General features: G+C 39.1%; 1 protein-coding gene across 1 annotated transcript in view; it reads right to left on the minus strand.

The window, feature by feature from the left end:
• The window catches only part of LOC126292137 (nuclear RNA export factor 1-like), a 147,347-nt gene that overhangs the window by 17,605 nt on the left and 107,666 nt on the right, over positions 1-22,076 (minus strand). Inside the window, exon 11 of the mRNA XM_049985974.1 lies at positions 12,500-12,668. Coding sequence (XP_049841931.1) covers positions 12,500-12,668 — 169 coding nt within the window. The remainder of the gene's footprint in view (positions 1-12,499; positions 12,669-22,076) is intronic.

Consider the following 22,076-nt stretch of genomic DNA (forward strand, 5'->3'; position numbering starts at 1 on the left):
GGGAGGGGGAGATGGACAGACCCAGGGGGGGGGGGGGGGGGATTTGGATGTACAACCAATTCCCATATATATATTTGAAATGTCTACTTCCTCTTTTCTTCTTTTTCATTTAAGCACACTGAGCTGCAGCAAAGTGTGTTCCAGTACATGTGGTATTCTAATACATGCTACAGCAAGAGTAGATACACAGGTGGCATATACTCAAAATTCTATTACTTATGTATAACTACATAATCTCTCAGCAAAGGGTGCTCTCCTCCTTGGTAAATTGCACAAAGCAAAGAGAAAGAATCATTTTCTGAACAAAACGGCTCCCACACGGATGGGATCAGCAGTCATAAGAAGGAACTGCCACGCTTGGCACAGAAAAAGCCCCTGTGTCTGTGTAAACAAGAGATGCAGATGCTTTTATCTGGAGATGCTGTAGCCACCACAGAAAGAATGACCTCAATAGGAAAACAGCCAATTGCTGCCACCTTATGCGATGTACCCACATGTGAAAATCCAGTAGTCATTATGCAGTGAATGGTTCACTGTTGTTATTATTGCTTTGTTGGAAATTATCTTAAATGGTGAACTGGAGTGCGCATATTACAAAGAGCAGATTCTTGACTACTATAAGTGTGATGTGAAGTTAAACTTGACTGTGTGACATTGATTGTCTTTTAAGTTAACCATGAAGTGATTTGTATGGCACGAAGCTCCTACCTCAAATGATGCAGATAAAAAATTCTAAACCTACACTTGACAGCGAGTATAATGAAAACTACCATAAAAGTTTAATAAATTCTTTAAGTGTTTAAACGTAATTCATCTCTTATTCATTCATATTACTTGCTACAAGTAAGTACCGCATGTGGACATGAACAACTCTGTAAAAAACCCCTTCCATAAAACCTTACGACTTGTGTGTATCACTTTTCTATCCTACACGATAGTCAATCGGCAACCATACAGATGTTGCCAGCACTGAGCAAAATGGCGAAAACTGTCTCCCCCCCCCCTACTGTTCCTGATCCTGTATCAGTCATTGACTGACCTTCAGAAACCATCTCTCCCAATCAGTGTTTGTTAAAAGGAGAACAATCTATCACGGTACACATAAAATTTTTAAGATGTCAAGTGGTGCATAGTGAGAAGAAGTCTGGGAACCCCTGTTCTACAGGACTGAGATCGCGTTGTTTAGTGGGCCACTCAAGGTGAGATAGTGTGCCCCATTGATTGCCATGGAACATATGCTTGCAGTCCTGTGAATACAGTTACTGCTATTTCAAACAATGAAAAGTCCAGGTCGGAATATCGACAATATTATGAAAAGGATAGATTGCTACTCAATGTAAAGATGACACACGGAATTGCAGACGTGCAAGACTGTTACACATTTCATCTTTTAGCCAATGACTTCTTGGGAAAGGGAAACACACAATTCACACAAACAAGCACACCTCGTGCACAAATGACTGCTACCCTCCAGCCAGAATAGCAGTCACATGGGCATGAAGTGTGCTCACTCATGTGTGTTTTCCGTTTTGAGGGAGGCTTTGTCCAAAAGCTCAAATGTGCAACAGGCTTCGTATCATCTTGTCTGCAACTCGACACATCATCTGTATGGTGAGTAGTAATCTATTTTTTTTTTTTTTTCATCTTGGAAGATGTGAGCAACTGCAACTTATTTGTAATGAAGATAGTGGAACCAAGTCTCGGTACAAAAAAACACCCCCACAACATCACACATCCTCCTCCAGCCCAAACTACATCCTCCACACACTGTGGGTTGCAACACTTCATCGGGCCAGCAGCACACTTGACACATCACACTGTTTAAAAAAAAGGCAAAACCATGATTCAGCAGACCACACTACATGCTCCCCCTCCCCCACTCACACCATCTCCTGGATGTTGTCAGTTTTTATGACCTGGAGCCACTGCTTCTCAATCTAGTAGCACCTCAACTGGCATCACGAGTCTCACTGCACCCCATGTCACCCCCCCACCCCCCCACCCCTCCGGAGAAAAATTCCCTCATAGAGTCAGGAATCGAACAGGAGTCCACCACACGGCAGCTGACTGGACTGACCACTCGGCTACAGAGGTAAGACTTTTGTGAGGCACCCATCTCCGAATGTACGAGGTGTGACCCAAGAGTAAAGGGAATTTCTAATTTCGCAGGCTTTATACATCAGATTCTAAAAAACATATTTTTATCTTGTTGGTATACGTGTTCCTGATGTATGTCTGCATTCGCAGCTGTACCGAACATTTATTTTATTGATGACAGTAGATAAGGTTATACGTGTTTTCGAGTGACTGGTGAATTTTTACTTTCTGAAAAGATGGATTAATGGATTTGTGTAAAATTTTTCTTGAAAAACAGAATAAAGTGAAGCACCAAATTTGAAATGTTGCCGGTGGCTTTTGGCAAATCTACTTTGAGTAGGACAAGAGTTTACGAGTGGAATAAACATTTCAGAAAGGGTCGAGAAGACATTGAAGACGGCAATCACACTGGACACCCAAGCATATCAATTTATGACAACAATGTCAGCATATCCTTTGGCTCGTGCAAAGCAATTTTTTGGGTGTTTTGGGCACGATAAGTATAGCAGCAAAGTTTGTTCCGAAACTGTTGTACTTTGACCAAAAACGACGCTGCGTACACAAATCTCAGGAATTGCCGAATGAAGTCGACAATGGTCCAGAACACAGATGATGAAACGTGGATATACTGGTATGACATAAAAACTGAGGCCTAACTGTCCCAACGGAAACTGTCTGAAGAGATGAGACCGAAAAAATTTTGATGGCTTCTATCATGTGTGAATGTTCTTCTCACTGATTTCTTCAATTACAATGGGACAGTGCATCATGAGTTCCTGTCTTACAATTGTACAGTCAATAAGGAATACTAACTGGACATTACACGCTGTTTGCGTGAAGCAATCTGAAGAAAAGAACCAGAATTGTGACAAAACAATTCGCAGAAACTGCAGTACAATAATGCTCTCATTCATAACTCAATGCATATTAATGATTTTTTGGCATAAAACAAAATCATTATTTTGCCTTAGCCACTATATTTCCCGGACATGGCCGCCTGTGACTTCTTTCTATTCCCGAGGCTGAAGAGAACTGTGAAACAATTTTGCTTTGCCACAGATAAAAATAGAATCACTGAAGGAGCTGAATACTATAATGAAAAGTGAGTTCCAGAAGTGCTTTCAAGATTAGAAAAAGTGATGGTACAAGTCTATTATATCTGGGAGGAATTACTTTGAAGGGGAGAAAGTTATTGTTGATGAACAAATAAATCTTCTTAAAGAAAAACAAAAGTTCCCACTACATTCTGATCACCTCATATGTTACATGCAGTTACTATAACAATTTTTGCTCATTGACTGTCTGAGATTTAACGCATTCACTGAAAGCAGAAAATCCTTCATTACCTGATTTTGTAGCTGTCACATTCAGGGTCATTCACTGTACCATCCACCATATTCCCCAGACTTAAGTCCATGTGACATTGATTTGATTCTGAAGATGAAAGAACCACTTCGTGGCATTTGCTTCAGAACTGTTCCAGAGATTCGACAGGCAGTACAGCACTCCATTCACACCATCAACAGAACTGGCTCTGCCAGCGGAATACTACGCCTTTCACATAATAGGCAATGGGTTCTACACAGCGCTGGTGACTACTTTGAAGGACAGTAACAGGTGCAGACATGTAACTCTTTTGTATCGGTTATGAATAAATAATTGTCACTATTTAAGTTTCAACCCTCGTATTTACAAAACAAGTGCCTGTATCTCTGTGTGGAAACAATTGCCATACACCACAACAAAAGTGGACACAGAATCATCAATCTTCTTTTATATGTGATTCTGTCCTGATCTTATGTACTGCATTGCATAAGAATGACTTTTCATACATCATCTAGTTATACAGTAAAAAATCTAACTCTTGCAGAGCGTGTTGGATCAAAGCAACACGTGAAACTGGGGAAGCAGGGGCTGCGCTTAGACTCAAAGCTAAACAGAATATATATTTAAACATTTGAGAGGCTAGCAAAACTGTACTTGTACAAATGTAGCTTGCTTTAATAAAGCAAAAATGTATATGGTTTTTAAGGGTACTAAAGCAAAACCATTTTCTTAAGACTAGCTTATTAGAACATGACATATATAAATATGTAATAAGGTTGCATTATCTTGTGCCAAGTACTTTTTCTATTATTGATTCCAAAAGTACTGGAAGAATATTGGTAATTATATGTTGTGCAACTGTACTACTAAGTACTGCAGGTATTACAATAAACAGTTTATATCGTGGAAAGTCAGCTGAGAATATATCAGGTCTTTATTTTCTTTTCTGAACATAAATATACTATAGTTCCAGGGGAATAGTTCAACCCCTTATTATCTAGCAATAAGAAGCAGTGAATCTTCTGATTCAATGCACAGGTTAAAATGGCTGCATCACTGATCGTTACAGCACTTTGGCTCTATGTCACAGTTTACTGTCCAAACAGAGCTTAAATTAGAAATCCAGCATTTTTGCTCTATTCTCCTTATAACTATTATTTACATATTTTTATATACGAATTAGTTTTTGAACTACTTAGGCAGTACTCAGCCTAGCAAATAACATATTCAACACACACAGTGAGTAAGTAGAAATGATCATCCTGGATACTATTAGCCTAAACTTCCTTCTTCAAATGAACGTCCAAATACTAGCAGCATTAGCCTCCTAGAATTTCTCCAGTTCATATAGTATCTTTCTTGCATTCAGCACAAAGTTTTCCACAGACAACACTAATCTATTCAGTCACAGATTATAAATAATACTTACATTCAAACACAAAATATCACATGTAATGTAAATAACTCCATTCATTTGTGTAAGTATTTTTTCAAGTCCTGGTAGGAATACAATTCCATAATCTTATTGGTCTTATAATTAACTTAGAGAGATCCACTTCATATAGGAACGTATAATATGCCGTTGGAACAATCAATGCAAGAGTTACAATCACTGTATGTGGGCAGAAACTGTCCGCAGCTGCATGGTAGGAATGCCAACCGCTACGAATAGTTAACTTAGTTTAAGTGGAATTCTCACTATCTTGTATGCAACCATATACAGAAGTTGCCATTTACAGTTTCTTTTATGAAGAAGTGAAGATTTCAGATGAGTTTTCGACAGAATATACTCTCCTACTTGATTTCTCTGCATTGGTCTGAATCTTCTATCACATGAATTTTTTTCAGCTGTGTCTTCTTGGTAAGAGAGACTAAAACTTTTCTTACCTTCTCTACCCAGGATAAAACTTCTCCATGTAGATGCGAAGAGGATATATGCAATCATCTTTCTACATCCATCCACCTTAATCTAAGGACACATTTTTGTTTCTTACAATATTTGAAATAATAACCACAGTATTTTGATGCATTCAGTGTTTATTTTACAGTAGTCAATAGATTCTGTTATTAATGATAAGTCCTAAAATTTTCTGTATTTCAGTTCTGATTACGTCAGGAAAAGATCGATTCGGAGACATGTCAATTTGTGTTCCATATGCATGCAATAATGTGCATATTTGCATTCTATATAAATCTAACCTTACAATCTAAATTTCTTGTCGTGAAGTCCAATCAATGTTTGTTGTGTAATGCAAAACATTCTTTCACATCACATTTCGTAACATTGCAGTCTGCTGTCACCAAGCTTATACAGTTTCCAACGACAACTACAAAATTAGGTAACGGAAACATTTTATTTGGCCATCAGTATGAGAATGGGTAGCTTTGAGGGACGAAGTAGTGAAGGCAGCAGAGGATCAAGAAGGGTAAAAAGATGAGGGCTAGTAGAAATCCTTGAGTAACAGAAGAAATATTGAATTTAATTGATGAAAGGAGAAAATAAAAAAATGCAGTGAATGAAGCAGGCAAAAAGGAATACAAACATATCAAAAATGAGATCGACAGGAAGTGCAAAATGGCTAATCAGGGATGGCTAGAGGACAAATGTAAGGATGTAGAGGGTTATCTCACTAGGGGTAAGATAGACACTGCCTACAGGAAAATTAACGACACCTTTGGAGATAAGAGAACCACTTGTATGAATATCAAGAGCTCAGATGGAAACCCAGTTATAACCAAACAAGGGAAAGCAGAAAGGTGGAAGGAGTATATAGAGGGTCTATACAGGGGCAATGTTCTTGAGGACAATATTATGGAAATGGAAGAGGATGTAGATGAAGATGAAATGGGAGATGCGATGCGTGAAGAGTTTGACAGAGCACTGAAAGACCTGAGTCGAAACAGGGCCCTGGGAGTAGACAACATTCCATTAGAACTACTGACGGCCTTGGGAGAGCCAGTCCTGACAAAACTCTACCATCTGGTGAGCAAGATGTATGAGACAGGCGAAATACCCTCAGACTTCAAGAAGAATATAGTAATTCTAATCCCAAAGAAAGCAGGTGTTGACAGATGTGAAAATTACCGAACAATCAGTTTAATAAGCCACAGCTCTTAAATACTAACACGAATTCTTTACAGACGAATGGAAAAACTGGTAGAAGCCGACCTCGGGGAAGATCAGTTAGGATTCCATAGAAATACTGGAACACGTGAGGCAATACTGACCTTACGACTTATCTTAGAAGAAAGATTAAGGAAAGGCAAACCTATGTTTCTAGCATTTGTAGACTCAGAGAAAACTTTTGACAATGTTGACTGGAAAACTCTTTTTCAAATTTTAAAGGTGGCAGGGGTAAAATTCAGGGAGCGAAAGGCTATTTACAATTTGTACAGAAACCGGATGGCAGCTATAAGAGTCGAGGAAAATGAAAGGGAAGCAGTGGTTGGGAAGGGAGTGAGACAGGGTTGTAGCCTCTCCCCGATGTTATTCAACCTGTATACTGAGCAAGCAGTAAAGGAAACAAAAGAAAAATTTGGAGTAGGTATTAAAATCTACGGAGAAGAAATAAAAACTTTGAGGTTCGCCGATGACATTGTAATTCTGTCAGAGACAGCAAAGGACTTGGAAGAGCAGTTGAATGGAATTGACAGTGTCTTGAAAGGAGGATATAAGATGAACATCAAGAAAAGCAAAACGAGGATAATGGAATGTAGTCGAATTACGTCGGGTGATGCTGAGGGAATTAGATTAGAAAATGAGACACTTAAAGTAGTAATGGAGTTTTGCTATTTGGGGAGCAAAATATCTGATGATGGTCGAAGTAGAGAGGATATAAAATGTAGATTGGCAATGGCAAGGAAAGCTTTTCTGAAGAAGACAAATTTGTTAACATCGAGTATAGATTTAAGTGTCAGGAAGCCATTTCTGAAAGTATTTGTATGGAGTGTAGCCATGTATGGAAGTGAAACATGGACGATAAATAGTTTGGACAAGAAGAGAATAGAAGCTTTCGAAATGTGATGCTACAGAAGAATGCTGAAGATTAGATGGGTAGATCACATAACTAATGAGCAAGAGGAGTTTGTGGCACAACTTGACCAGAAGAAGGGATTGGTTGGTAGGACATGTTCTGAGACATCAAGAGATCACCAATTTAGTACTGGAGGGTAGTGTGGAGGGTAGAAATCGTAGAGGGAAACCAAGAGATGAATACACTAAGCAGATTCAGAAGGATGTAGGTTGCAGTAGGTACTGGGAGATGAAGAAGCTTGCACAGGATAGAGTAGCATGGAGAGCTGCATCAAACCAGTCTCAGGACTGAAGACCACAACAACAACAACGAGAATTTATTCAATATTGAACTCATTACACTGTATCATTCCTTGTTCTGATCCTTCTGTGGTCACAGTGAGGCATCCTGACTCCGAACTATTAGTTTTTGGAGGAATTAAGAACATTTATTACTTTTCAATCACATTTCTTCTTTTATTCTGAAAGGGATACAATACAACTGATCCCGTACAACCCACAGGCACACACACTGTTTCAATGCCACAACTTGTATCGCTGGAGTAGGGTAACATGACCACCTAGTGGCAGTTTTGCACAGCAACAACTCTAAAATGTGACCACAGCAGACTTTTATAGAGGTGACTAATATTTTGTCTTTTACAGAGGTGCCTAATATTTTATCCAGTGCCCTTATGTTTGCTGTAATCTTCAACCTGAAGACCAGTCAGATGTAGATTTCCACATTAGTCTATCATGTGCCAGTGCATTCGTCTCAGCATAATTACCACAACTAACATCAATTTGAGCCTGTTTATTGTATTCAAGTTTCGGTCTCCATACATGACATTTGTTAGAAAATAAGTGAACATTTTGAATTACTTGTCAACAGAGGTATTCAATGATATTCGGTTGGCACCACTGCCTTACGCATGATCACCTTCGTAACCACATGTTTTCAGATTGTCGATATCTCTTTTAGTTTTCGTGATATTGTTATTTAAGCACAATGTGTTTAAGTTTAGAGGCAATTTTCGAAATATGGAATTTTCTGAGTAATGATGCAATGTAAAGTGCTGTGTGAAACGAAGAATAATTTTTACAGAAATTGTTTCAAATTTTGAAAAGAGTTTATGGATATGACACTCTGGGCCGTAAGCGGTGTTACAAAAGGCTTTCACAATTTAAAAGTGGTTGTCAGATAATTGGAGGTGATCCTGGTCCAGGAAGGCCACCCACTTGAACTGATTACTCACATTTTTAGGAAATCAATGATCTGATGTGCACAACTCACCAACTGATTGCCAAACAAACTGGAGGAGGGATTAGCATGTAAACTGGGTCACAGCATGAAATTTCGATGGAAAAAACAAAGTGTGTCGAGTTGCAGCAAAATTTGTTTCCTATTTGCTGACAGAACAACAAAAAGAAAATCAAGTGGATATTACTCAGAAAATCCTTGAATGAACCAATGACAATGAAATAATCATGCAAAGTATTTAATAGGAGATGAAAGCTCTGTTCACGACTATGACACTGAGCTAAAAGTTCTATCTTCACAAAGGATTGGAAAAAGATTCTGTGGATATTTTCCAGCAGGTTCAAATGGCTTTGAGCGCTATGTGACTTAACTTCTGAGGTCATCAGTCCCCTAGAACTACTTAAACCTAACTAACCTAAGGACATCACACACATCCATGCCCGAGGCAGGATTCGAACCTGCGACCGCAGCGGTCGCGCGGTTCCAGACTGTAGCACATAGAACCGCTCAGCCACTCTGGCCGTCTTTCCAACAGGATAACACTCGCCCACATACTGGTGTTTTAACCCAACATGCTGCACAGAGTGTCATAACTCCGCCTTGGCCTGCTCGATCATCAGACCTGTCACCAATCGAGCACACATGGGGCATCATCGGACAACAGCTCCAGCATAATCCACAACCAGCATTAACTGTACCTGTATTCACTGACCAAGTGCAACATGCATTGACCTCCATCTCACAAACTGACATCCAAGACCTGTACAGCACCATGCACTCATGTTTGCATGCTTGCATTCACCATTCTGGTTATTAATGTACCACCATTTTGTATTTGCAATGGTCTATCTTGCACTTACACTGTTTTGGGAACTTTCAACGTTAATCAGTTAAATGTATTGTGTAGATGTATTCCCAAAATTTCATTATTCTACATTAAATATTTTTTGGTGTCACAAATTTTTTCCGTCAGTGTGTTTACTTCATTACAATGGTATTTCTCCATAAACTGATGATAGGTTCCATTCGTGAGCTTTACAGATTTTGTGGCTCTTCTGCATACATTCTGAAGCCATTTCATTAATTGCTTTTCATTTTGCTCATCTCGAAGACCAATTTTGCCACTGATTTCTTGGTAACTGGTTTCTGTAATGTATCAATGTATAGAAATAAAAAGGTTCCAACTTTTCAGAAAATGCTTCAATATGCATAGTTTGCTGCAAAATTCTCTCTTCATCATGAGCTATTTAGCTACATTAAAGAGATTACTTTTCCTAATGATAACCACACTAAAAAATCTGATTGTGGCACATATGCCTTTGTACAATACTCAAGGTGTTCCAAAATTTTTATGTTTTTTATGAGAGATATTGCCCTGGGAACGAGAATTTATATGTTTTTCATTTTCAATTACTGTCAATTATTTAAGGTTCCATCAGTTATGTGATCATAAAATGTGTTTTCATTAAGGTCTGAAATGCTTATTTCTTTCATCAATAATTCAATTGTATTCCACGATGACACAAATTTTCATGATCTGGACTCAGGGCCAAGGCACCCTATCCTCATTCTTCCACAAGCTCAACACCTTCTCTACCATCTGCTTCAATTTGCCCTCCTAAATTCTACATATCACTTTCCTGGAAGTTGATCTTAACCTCTCTGATGGCTCCAATCACATCTATATCCATATTAAACCCCATTAATGACCAACAGACCTTCACTTCAACAGCTGCCATCCCTTCCATACCAAAAAGTCCCTTCCACACAGCCTCACCACCCCTGGACAGTGTATCTACCATGCCAAGAATTCCTTTGCCCAGTATAATGAAAGTTTCACAAGGGTTTTCACAGATACAGTACCACCCAAACCTTGTCCACAAAAAGGTTTCCCATGCCATATCCTCACAGACCCCTAGTCCCCTGACAACACCCACAAATGAGCTTCAAATGAGCTCCCCTAGTCATCCAGTCCCACCCTGGATTGGAACAGCTGACTAACATCCTTCACCAGTGCTTTCATTATCTGTCATCATGAAATGACATAAATGATCGTACAGTATTGAAGGCCGGGAGTCTCCACCAAGGGAGAATCGGCCACCAATTGAAAGTCTTTTCAGTTGACATCACATTGGGCGACTTGTGTATCAATTATGATGAAATAATGATGAGGGCAACACAACAGCCAGTCCCCGAGTGGAGAAAATCTCCAACTCAGCTGGTAATCAAGCCCAGGCCCACTGCATGGCAGTTGGATGCTCTGACCCCTCAGCTGAGAGTGCAGATGTATCTGTCGTTGTGTCCTGAGGTGAGGGACATCCTGCATAAGATCCTTACCACCATCTAAAGCATCATCCTGTCACCCTCTCAATCTACACAACACCCTCGTCCATCTTTATGCCACTCCCACTCCCAGTCCCAGTCCTTTGCCACAGAGATCATATCCCTGTAGCAGATCAATGTCCAAGACCTGTCCAATTCACTCGCCCAGTACCTCCCACTCCAGTCTTGTCACACACTTATCCTACCCCATAAGAGTCTGAGCGACTCGTGAAAGCAGCGGTGTCGTATCAGCTCTTCTGCAAACACTGCACAGTTTTTTATGTCGATATGACTACCAACCAGCTGTCCACCAGACAGAATGGCCACTGCCAAACTTGCCAAGAACAACGTTGGCCATCCAGTGGCACCACATGCAGCTGAGCACAACTGACTCACTTTCTTTGTGTGTGTGTGTGTGTGTGTGTGTGTGTGTGTGTGTGTGTGTGTGTGTATTGGGGGGGGGGGAGGGGTGGGGGAGGGTGACTGTATCTCAAGAAAGGACTGATTCTGAAAGCTGGCGAGTTTCCTTTTTCTTCTGCTTGTACCTGTTAGTGACTCAATGCTTCTGCTATTCAGTGAGTGGTCTTTTTTTACTCCTAAATAATTAAATAATTTACAAATTATTGTTAATTGGTTTACTGGATTGAGAAGCTTACCACAAAAAGTATTAAGGCTTGTTAATGATCCCTAGTGAGCAAAATCAAATACAGATGGAGGAATATATTATGTATCGGTGGAAATAACAGGCCACCATTTTTTTGGTACTAGATCGCAACTAAATCTTTTCTGAGTTAACTGCCTTTCCTCAAACTGAGCTTGCCATTTGAAAGAAAATCTCAAGAAAGAGAGTCATTATAGGAAACTGTTCACAAGATTAGATTGTTGATGTGAGCTGTTTGCTAGGGAAAGCCTTGAAGAGATTAAGAGTACATATCAAGGAATTAGGTGTAGAAACAGATACATTCACATGAAAGTCTAAACTGGAAGCAAGGAATGGCTGATGTGGATGGAGAGGCATTTTGAAGTTGAGATATTGCAGTTTAGTACCCCCCCTTTCACAATAACAACATTTCATAATTTATTCCTTTTTATTTTAATTCTGCCTCCTGTCTTTCTTTAACAACCCCTCCCATCTTCTCTGTCTGTCTGTCTCTGTCTTCCCTGTTCCTTCCTACCTACTTTTTTAAAATGCATTATTCTGTACAATTTTCATTTATCTTTCTCTTTAATGCAACTTTACTTGTCACTTTGCCCCTTTTATAATCTCTGAACTGAAGATGGCACAGTGCTTATTAACATACTGTTCTGAGGAAGAATATAGGAGGAGAAAAGAAAAGGATGCATCTCTTTAACAAGTCAGTGATAATGATTTTCTCTTGCATCACCCCTCAGAATTACAACAACAGAGTAAAAACAATACTGGCAAATCATGAAATCATAAGGAAGGGATAATACAGCAATAGTAATTGTTTTCTACTCACAGAATCATGTAGAAGATCTACAGTGAAGGAGTACGGGTCATGTCGAGTCCTCGGTAGCTTCTCTAATCTCATGACGACCTTCTCCGCCCCATGGGCCAGTGCAGTCTTTGACCTCAGTTTGGCAGATGTGTGCAAGAGGTTACGGCACTCTGCTATGTATGAGCTCAGCCTACAGGAAGAAGAGAACATGAGTGACAAGTATAACATTGGTAAAACAAGGCATATTAAGCTGATCTAATTTTTCAAGATTTGCATTCTAGAACAGCATATCATCTGAGCAAAAATAGGATCACTGGCAGAAATCAGTTTGTATTTCCAAACAGTTGCGAAACTGAGAATGTCACTTGCACATGCATATACCAAATTTTACAAGTTCTAAATAGCAAAACAGTACCATCTGATGTTTTCTGAGACTTACCTAAGGCATTTGACTATGTGAATCACAACATCCACCTAGATAATGTGAGGTGTTAAAGAACTGATGTACAGCCAAGAAATTGGTAATGTCATATCTAATAAAATGAATGCAGAAATTTGAACTCAATAATTCAACCAATAAAACCGGGGGAGTTAACGCTGACTGGGAAGAAATCACTTACGGAGTCACACGAGACTCAATCTGAGGTCCACACTTTTGATCTCATAATGTAAACTACCTTCCACCTAACATACAAAAACAGAATTAAGTCCTTTTGTCGATGCCACTAGTAATTTAATCAATTGAAACGTACAATGGCCATCCAAAAAGTTCTGAGACTGATTTTATTCTTGGTATATAAGTCTCGGCAGCACAGTACCAAGTGGCAGCACAAACTAACAACTGTAAGCAACAGGTGTGCATTCAAACACTTGTCGAACTATTCGTATGCCTAAATGTGTTACAAGATTTCAAAATTTTAAAAGTTCATATAAAACAAAGGAATGTCATATTTCCTCTTTTCAGCAACATGCTGTAGCATTAAAATCCACCAGACTCAACATCTTGTGGAAGTTTTTGAAAGAGAATGTCTATTTTACAACCGTGTGCTAAAAAATAATTAAGTAAGTCTGTTCTCAATATCGGTTGACATATTACAAGTCACGCATATTACTCGGCTGACTTTCCCACTTCACTGACACAAGCTGCAACTATCTCCCACTTGAGGGCTCTTAATTGTAGCTTGTAGCATGGCAGTGTGGAATGTAACTATGTTCGAGCATGAGAAAAAGCCTGCTGTAAACAACATCCTAACTGCAGAAAATGTGCTCCTATTGAATTTCATAGAAGAGTGACATATGTGTACAGTGATGATTGTATTGGCATTAACAATGCCCAAAATTGGATTGCTCATACTTGTAATGAAGAGAACTGTGCTGTTTACCCCATAGTGTGAGAGAGTTCAAAAGGATTACAACATAAGTCAACTGACATGACTCATCGGGATTGGTTGCAGTCCTCAGAAGGAATCGTTGACTAACACAGATACAGCTCTCAGGTAAGTTTGGCATATCATATGAGCACATACAGGCTGTCACTGCAGATCTGTCGTACGGCAAACTGTGTGCAAAATAGGTGCCTCAAATGCTCGCTCCAGACACAAAACAGAAGAGATTTGACATTTGTAGACAATTTCTTTTGCATTTTGAATGTGAGGGTGATCATTCCTTAACAACATTGTGGCAGGTGATGAAAGTCTGGTTCACCTCTTTGACCCTGAAAACAAGAGAGCACCACTGAAGTTCCACCACAAGGGATCACTGACACAAAAAAGTTCAAGATCATGTCAACAAGAGGTAACACATGTTCTGGGATGTTCAAAATGTGAGGCATTTAGAATTCATGCCTAAAGGCAATGCACGCCATAAATTTTGGAAGGTACTGTGACACCCTCAGAAAACTGAAAGCACAAGTTTGAAGAATTCATTTGCACATGGGGCATGACAAAGTGAGGCCACATGTGAGTGCTGCAACATCTGCAACAATCCAATGCCTTGGGTTCATTGCCCACTGATCGTCCTCCCCCAACACAGACTTGATTTTCATATTGCAGGGTGGCATTCTAACGATGCTGGGGTCACACTGTTAATGAACTACTAGGTAGCTGTTTTTGTCAATATTTACGGCATTGTCAGCTTTTGCTGAGGTGCTACTTTGTATTATATTTATTGATAATTTCTATTCCTTTATGCTTTTGGGTAATTATAAAAATATTTAGTAAGTGAAATACTCGCATTCAGTAAAACTAGTCATCCAGCCACTTTTAACCTCAAATTAAAAGGAAACCATTTAAAAATAATAATCAATTTCAATACAAGTTACATTTTTCAATAAAACATGAATTTCTATTTTTCAAATGTACAAAATTCAATCAATGTAACTTCTCAGAAAAATTATCTCAGTGTATATATGACCCTGGACAACTGGGAGATATGGGAAAAATTAGGGAATTTTTTCATCTGGGAGAAAACTGGGAAAAATCCAGGAATTTTTCATTGTTTTAGTTTTCAGTTAGATTTTGGCAATTTTGGCTGGTAGGAATCGATATTTTAACAAAGGATGTTACTGTATTCCGGTACTGCAGAATAATACTGCAGTAATAAAACATTAACGAGACAAAAAAAGGAAATAAAACCTAAGCTGCAAAAGGAAATGTGTCATATACAACAACAAAACACAGTGCTCATACCAGCGTCTGCCAACAGCAAAATGTGTCAAAGGCTGTACGAAGACTATGCAATGCTTCAGTACAACAAATTGTCTCCCACGAGTGTTACGTTACAACTGTTTACATTAGATTCGCTTGAGGAAGATCTGGGAGAGGGGGGCGGCAGGGGGGGGGGGGGGGGGAGCAACTGGAGTATCTGTCTCAGGTGGCACTTTCAGGGGCAGTGGGAAGGGGAGGGGAGGGGGGCGGGGGGGCAAATTCATATTCTTGAGGAAAATACCTTGTTTCCCAAAGCACCTAGCATCCAGCACACGTTGGTCTATCGATTATCTGTATGATGTAAATAAAATAGAAAGTAACTTCCACATGGGGAAAAATATATTAAAAACAAAGATTCCAAGACTTACCAAGCGGGAAAGCGCCGGCAGACAGGCACAATGAACAAAACACACAAACTCCGGCGGAGATGGGAACTCGCCCTTCAGTATATCCTCTCTTCTCGATATCCGCCAGGCCTCAACCTCCGCTAATTTCAAGTTGCCGCCGCTCATACCTCACTTGTCTTTCAACAACTTCTTTGCCTCTGTACTTCCACCTCGACTGACATCTCTGCCCTTACTCTTTGCCTTTAAATATGTCTGCTTGTGTCTGTGTATGTGCGGGTGGATATGTGTGTGTGTGTGTGTGTGCGAGTGTACATCTGTCCTTTTTTCCCCATAAGGGAAGTCTTTCCGCTCCCGAGATTGGAATGACTCCTTACCCTCTCCCTTAAAACCCACATCCTTTCGTCTTTCCCTCTCCTTCCCTCTTTCCTGAAGAAGCAACCATCGGTTGTGAAAGCTAGTAATTCTGTGTGTGTGATTGTGTGTTTTGTTCATTGTGCCTGTCTGCTGGCGCTTTTCCGCTTGGTAAGTCTTGGAATCTTTGTTTTTAATAGATTATCTGTATGATTTTGAAACGCATCCCTGTTGGTCGTTGAACATTTTTGAATACATGTTGTTGTTGTTATTGTTGTTGTGGTCTTCAGTGCTGAGACTGGTTCTATGCAGCTCTCCATGCTACTCTATCCTGTGCAAGCTTCTTCATCTGCCAATACATACTGCAGCCTACATCCCTCTGAATCTGTTTAGTGTATTCATTTCTTGGTCTCCCTCTACGATTTTTACCCTCCACACTGCCCTCCAATACTAACTTGGTGATCCCTAGCCTCAGAACATGTCCTACCAACCGATCCCTTCTTCTTGTCAAGTTGTGTCACAAACTCCTCTTCTCCCCAATTCTATTCAATACTTCCTCATTAGTTACGTGATTTACCCATCTAATCTTCAGCATTCTTCTGTAGCACCACATTTCAAAGTCTTCTATTCTTTTCTTGTCCAAACTATTTATCGACCACGTTTCACTTCCATAAATGGCTACACTCCATACAAATACTTTCAGAAACAGCTTTCTGACATTTAAATCTATACTCGATGTTAACAAATTTCTCTTCTTCAGAAATGCTTTCCTTGCCATTGCCAGTCTACATTTTACATCCTCTCTACTTCGACCATCATCAGTTATTTTGCTCCCCAAATAGCAAAACTCCATTACTACTTTAAGTGTCTCATTTCCTAATCTAATACCCTCAGCATCACCAGACTTAATTCGACTACATTCCATTATTCTCGTTTTGCTTTTGTTGATGTTCATTTTATATCTTCCTTTCAAAACACTGTCCATTCCATTCAACTGCTCTTCCAAGTCCTTTGCTGTCTCTGACGGAATTACAATGTCATCGGCGAACCTCAAAGTTTTTATTTCTTCTCCATGGATTTTAATACCTACTCCGAACTTTTGTTTCCTTTACTGCTTGTGCTCAATATACAGATTGAATAACATCGGGGAGAGGCTACAACCCTGTCTCACTCCCTTCCCAACCACTGCTTCCCTGTCATGTCCCTCGACTTTTATAACTGCCATCTGCTTTCTGTACAAATTGTAAATAGCGTTTCGCTCCCTGTATTTTACCCCTGCCACCTTCAGAATTTGAAAGAGAGTATTCCAGTCAACATTGTCAAATGCTTTCTCCAAGTCTACAAATGCTAGAAACGTAGGTTTGCCTTTTCTTAATCTAGTTTCTAAGATAAGTCGTAGGGTCAGTACTGCCTCACTTGTTCCCATATTTCTACGGAATCCAAACTGATCTTCCCCGAGGTTGGCTTCTACCAGTTTTTCCATTTGTCTTTACAGAATTCGCGTTAGTATTTTGCATCCGTGCCTTATTATTTTGCATCTGTGACTTATTAAACTGACAGTTCGGTAATTTTCACATCTGTCAACACCTGCTTTCTTTGGGATTGGAATTACTATATTCTTCTTGAAGTCTGAGGGTATTTCGCCTGTCTCATACATCTTGCTCACCAGATGGTAGAGTTTTGTCAGGACTGGCTCTCCCAAGCCCGTCAGTAGTTCTAATGGAATGTTGTCTACTCCCGGTGCCTTGTTTCAACTTAGGTCTTTCAGTGCTCTGTCAAACTCTTCACGCAGTATCGTATCTCCCATTTCATCTTCATCTACATCCTCTTCCATTTCCATAATATTGTCCTCAAGAACATCGCCCTTGTATAGTCCCTCTATATACTCCTTTCACCTTTCTGCTTTCCCTTCTTTGCTTAGAACTGGGTTTCCATCTGAGCCCTTGATATTGATACAAGTGGTTCTCTTTTCTCCAAAGGTCTCTCTAATTTTCCTGTAGGCAGTATCTACCTTACCCCTAGTGAGGTAAGCCTCTACATCCTTACATTTGTCCTCTAGCCATCCCTGCTTAGCTATTTTGCACTTCCAGTTGATCTCCTTTTTGAGACGTTTGTATTCCTTTTTGACGGCTTCATTTACTGCATTTTTATATTTTCTTCTTTCATCAATTAAATTCAGTATTTCTTCTGTCACCCAAGGATTTCTACTAGCCCTCATCTTTTCACCTATTTGATCCTCTGCTGCCTTCATCACTTCATCCCCCAAAGCTATCCATTCTTTTTCTACTGTATTTCTTTCCCCCATTCTTGTCAATTGTTCCTTTATGCTCTTCCTGAAACTCTCTACAACCTCTGGTTCCTTCCGTTTATCTAGGTCCCATCTCCTCAAATTCCCACCTTTTTGCAGTTTCTTCAGTTTTAATGTACAGGTCATAACCAATAGATTGTGGTCAGAGTCCACATCTGCCCCTGGAAATGTCTTACAATTTAAAACCTGTTTCCTAAATCTGTGTCTTACCATTATATAATCTATCTGATATATTCTAGTATCTCCAGGGTTCTTCCGTGTATACAACCTTCTTCTTTCATGATTATTGAACCACGTGTTAGCTATGATTAAGTTATGCTCTGCACAAAATTCTACCAGGCGGTTTCCTCTTTCATTTCTTAGCCCCAATCCATATTCACCTACTATGTTTCCTTCTCTCCCTTTTCCTACTCTTGAATTCCAATCACCCATGACTGTTAAATTTTCGTCTCCCTTCACTAGCTGAATAATTTCTTTTATCTCATCATACATTTCATCAATTTCTTCGTCATCTGCAGAGCTAGTTGGCATATAAACTTGTACTACTGTTGTAGGTGTGGACTTCGTGTCTCCTTATATCCTAAGTTGATTTCTGAATGAATCGTACGTTGATTTTTGAGTGTGTGCATAGTGTATGTGATGTCTCTGCCAGGTGAATCCCCATCGCATCTAGAAATAAACTTTCCTAAAGACAAAAGAGGATTGGGCTATAAGAGCTGAGCGGAATAAAGCTGAACAGGTGAATGCCAATCGCTGTCTGTTTATGTGGTTGATTGGGTTTGCGAATGATCAGCATTGTTATAATTACTAGCGAAAGCCATAGATTCAGACTATCAGAAAGGAAATAAATGACTAACAGAAATAACATCCAAGAACATGAAATTTTGACAGTTTTTAGTCAGACTGCTACACTAGTAAGGGACAGTTGTACAGTACCCAGCTTGCCGGCACTTAAGTTCTATTCTGGGAGTAGTACAGAAAACATGTTGTAAGAACATGTAATAATGCCTAACTGGAGAATAAAAGTGTGATAACTAAACCAGTGACTGGGGCAGGGTTAGTGAAGTTAACTGGAGGATAAGTTTTGACAATGGCAGGAATAGTTACAGAATTAGTAATGACTAGATTGTTTGTTAGAACAAGGAAGTAGAAGAAAAGTTTATGGAAGAACATGAAGATCCCAAAGTTATATAAAAATTTCATAATAATATTTTTCGATCTCATACCGGAGAAGCTGGAGCATATGAATGAAATGTGAAATTATTTCCTATCATAAAGCTTTTTGCTTGTAGTAGGCCTAATAAGCATTTGATATTGGTACTTCATGAATTATATTCTGTCGTGTCATAAAAATGACCATTTGTTCCAAAACAGTTTCATTTATTTGGCATATATTGCAATTGCTACAATATTTGACAGGCGAATTTCATTCTAACTAGCAGACAGTGACAAAATACTCATAATCAGCTCAAGAAACCACACCAGTCTTGGGTACTATTTGTATTAACAGCTTCATCAGTATTAGACAACGACATTCCGTCCTTTAATGTAACAAAACGTTTAACGAACTTTGATGACGTAATAGATTCTTTCGCAGAAAGGAAAGCACGCAATGTAAAGTCGTAGCAAGATTAGAGAGAAAAAAAATGCTAGGATTTAAGTATTGAAGAAATGTGTACTGTCTTGCTTGCCTCTTGTCTTCACTGGTTTTAGTTATCCTATATTTAATTTTATGTCGTACAAAACAGCAAGTATTAGCTAATAGGCAATAAAGAGTGAAAATTTTCCAAAGAGTTCTTGTTCTCCTGGTTACAAATAATCCCATCCAGTATTTGTTGCGAATCTCTCTCTCTCTCTCTCTCTCTCTCTCTCTCTCTCTCTCTCTCTCTCTAAAAAAAGAGGGTGGGGCAGGATGTCAAACTGGCCAACTGGGAGCAAGAGATGCACCACAGGACATTTTAATTTCCACTGTCCTGCATATGTTTTGTGGTATCCATTACAAAATATGCGTGTCTGATTTCGACAGAGTGAAATACAATGACACATGATTGAAGAACGCAGTGTGAGGAGGCGTGTCACTGCACTTTGGCACATTTAAGACCAAATAACATGTCTTACATGTCCTCAAAGATGTATGTATTACGCATCAGATTCTTCAGAAAGATGTGGGCTGTAAAACAAACATTTTTTTGAAAAGTTGATTTAATTTTTAGCGTCCTACCTCAAATACTGGAGGAAGAGGGAGGGGGGTGAGGTGTTCCACTACCTAGTATTGCTCCGCTTCAGAAATATAGATCTGCTACTGATACACGGAGCAGTCAGAGTTTTAGTGAGAAGGTGGGCAGTCTTCACATGACGCGCATTTTTGTTTAGTGATTTTGCTGTTTCCTCTTCGTTTATTGCTCTTCTGTTAAATGAAAACAAAATGGGGTTCTGTGGTCGGGAGCTATCAAGTGAACGAAAATACATTCACATAATTACAGAAGGCTAAAATAAGTGATTAGTTTCAGATTTTATTTTATTTTCACCTTTCTGAGAGTCAAGCATTAATTTCTTTGCAGAACAATAAAGTTATTTTTGTCGGTTTGCTAAAGAAATTTGGTTTTTATTACTCTTTTCTGCTGAGGCATCCCATTTATCTGATACGAAGTGTTTGATTCCACACTGTTGGCTACTTTCAACTGTTCGCTACATTTCAAGTACACGTATTCATCTTCTATTACTTATGGCATTATGCCATAATAAAAAACCAAACATGAGATAATACAGTACTGATACTCCAAGAAAATTTACATCTCAATCTGGACATACGACTGTGCACTTTAAGCCAAATTATGCATTTTAGTACGAGTCATGAAATTTCCATGCTCTTAGAGTACCCTCTCATGTCTTGTTTCTCTTATGACATAATGTAAGATCTTTTAATGTTTTGCACACATGAATACATGGCTTCGTGCATCATCGTAGCTGCACAAGTGCAGTGACGCCTGTTATATGGCACTCTCTGGCAACTCCTGAAATGAACCTATTTCTAACACGTTGAGGGGAAATATTGTGTAAATTTCCTTTTACGCAAAATGAACTATATGTGAAAATGTATGATGAATTTCTTAAATCACAGAGCATTTGACTCTAATTTAAAAATCGACTCTTCGAGGACAACCATAAGAAGAATTTCAAGTCCAGATGGTCAGACATTTATATCTTTATTAAAAATTTTACTGGCACTATTCGGTGATGTATCATAAGTGTAACACACACAAAAAAGATCAACATTTTATGTGAAAGCTTAGATTTTCTTGCAGCTTATTAATCTTTGAGACCAATATTATATGTGAAAGCTTTGGTTCTCTTGTAGCAACACTATGTGTGTTAATTAAAACCATTAACTTTTCCTATTTGTGTGGTTGCACTACTTAACAGTAATTTAGCTTTTGGCTGATTTCATTACGTGTCCTATGTTCTGAATATTCGCTGTCATCGGCTGGCGAGATCACGTACATGAGCTATAACTGGCTTACAAAAGCGCATTGCAATCTCAATTTCAAATCTTCAGAAAGTAACATGCGGTGTTTGGTGGAATTTGAAATTATACTTTTGCAGTACAAAAATATGCAGCATACATGTTGTTGCACATCACAGATCTTTCCAAAACATGTTTTTTTTTTCCTCCAAGTTTCATTTTTTCAAGTGCTGGGATATTCTATGCTGGTGTATAGAACTATAACCATTGAATGGACTGATAAGTTTTACAGTTCCAAGGAAAAGTATACTGTCCTAACATGGGAAAAGTGTATTTTCACCCGGGAGAAAGTGTATTTTTAACCGGGAAACCCAGGATTTTTTTTCCCTTGTCCGCATATACACCCTGCATCTGTGATACATGG

The sequence above is a fragment of the Schistocerca gregaria genome, chromosome 9, assembly GCF_023897955.1.
Source record: "Schistocerca gregaria isolate iqSchGreg1 chromosome 9, iqSchGreg1.2, whole genome shotgun sequence".
NCBI classification, from domain to species: domain Eukaryota; kingdom Metazoa; phylum Arthropoda; class Insecta; order Orthoptera; family Acrididae; genus Schistocerca; species Schistocerca gregaria.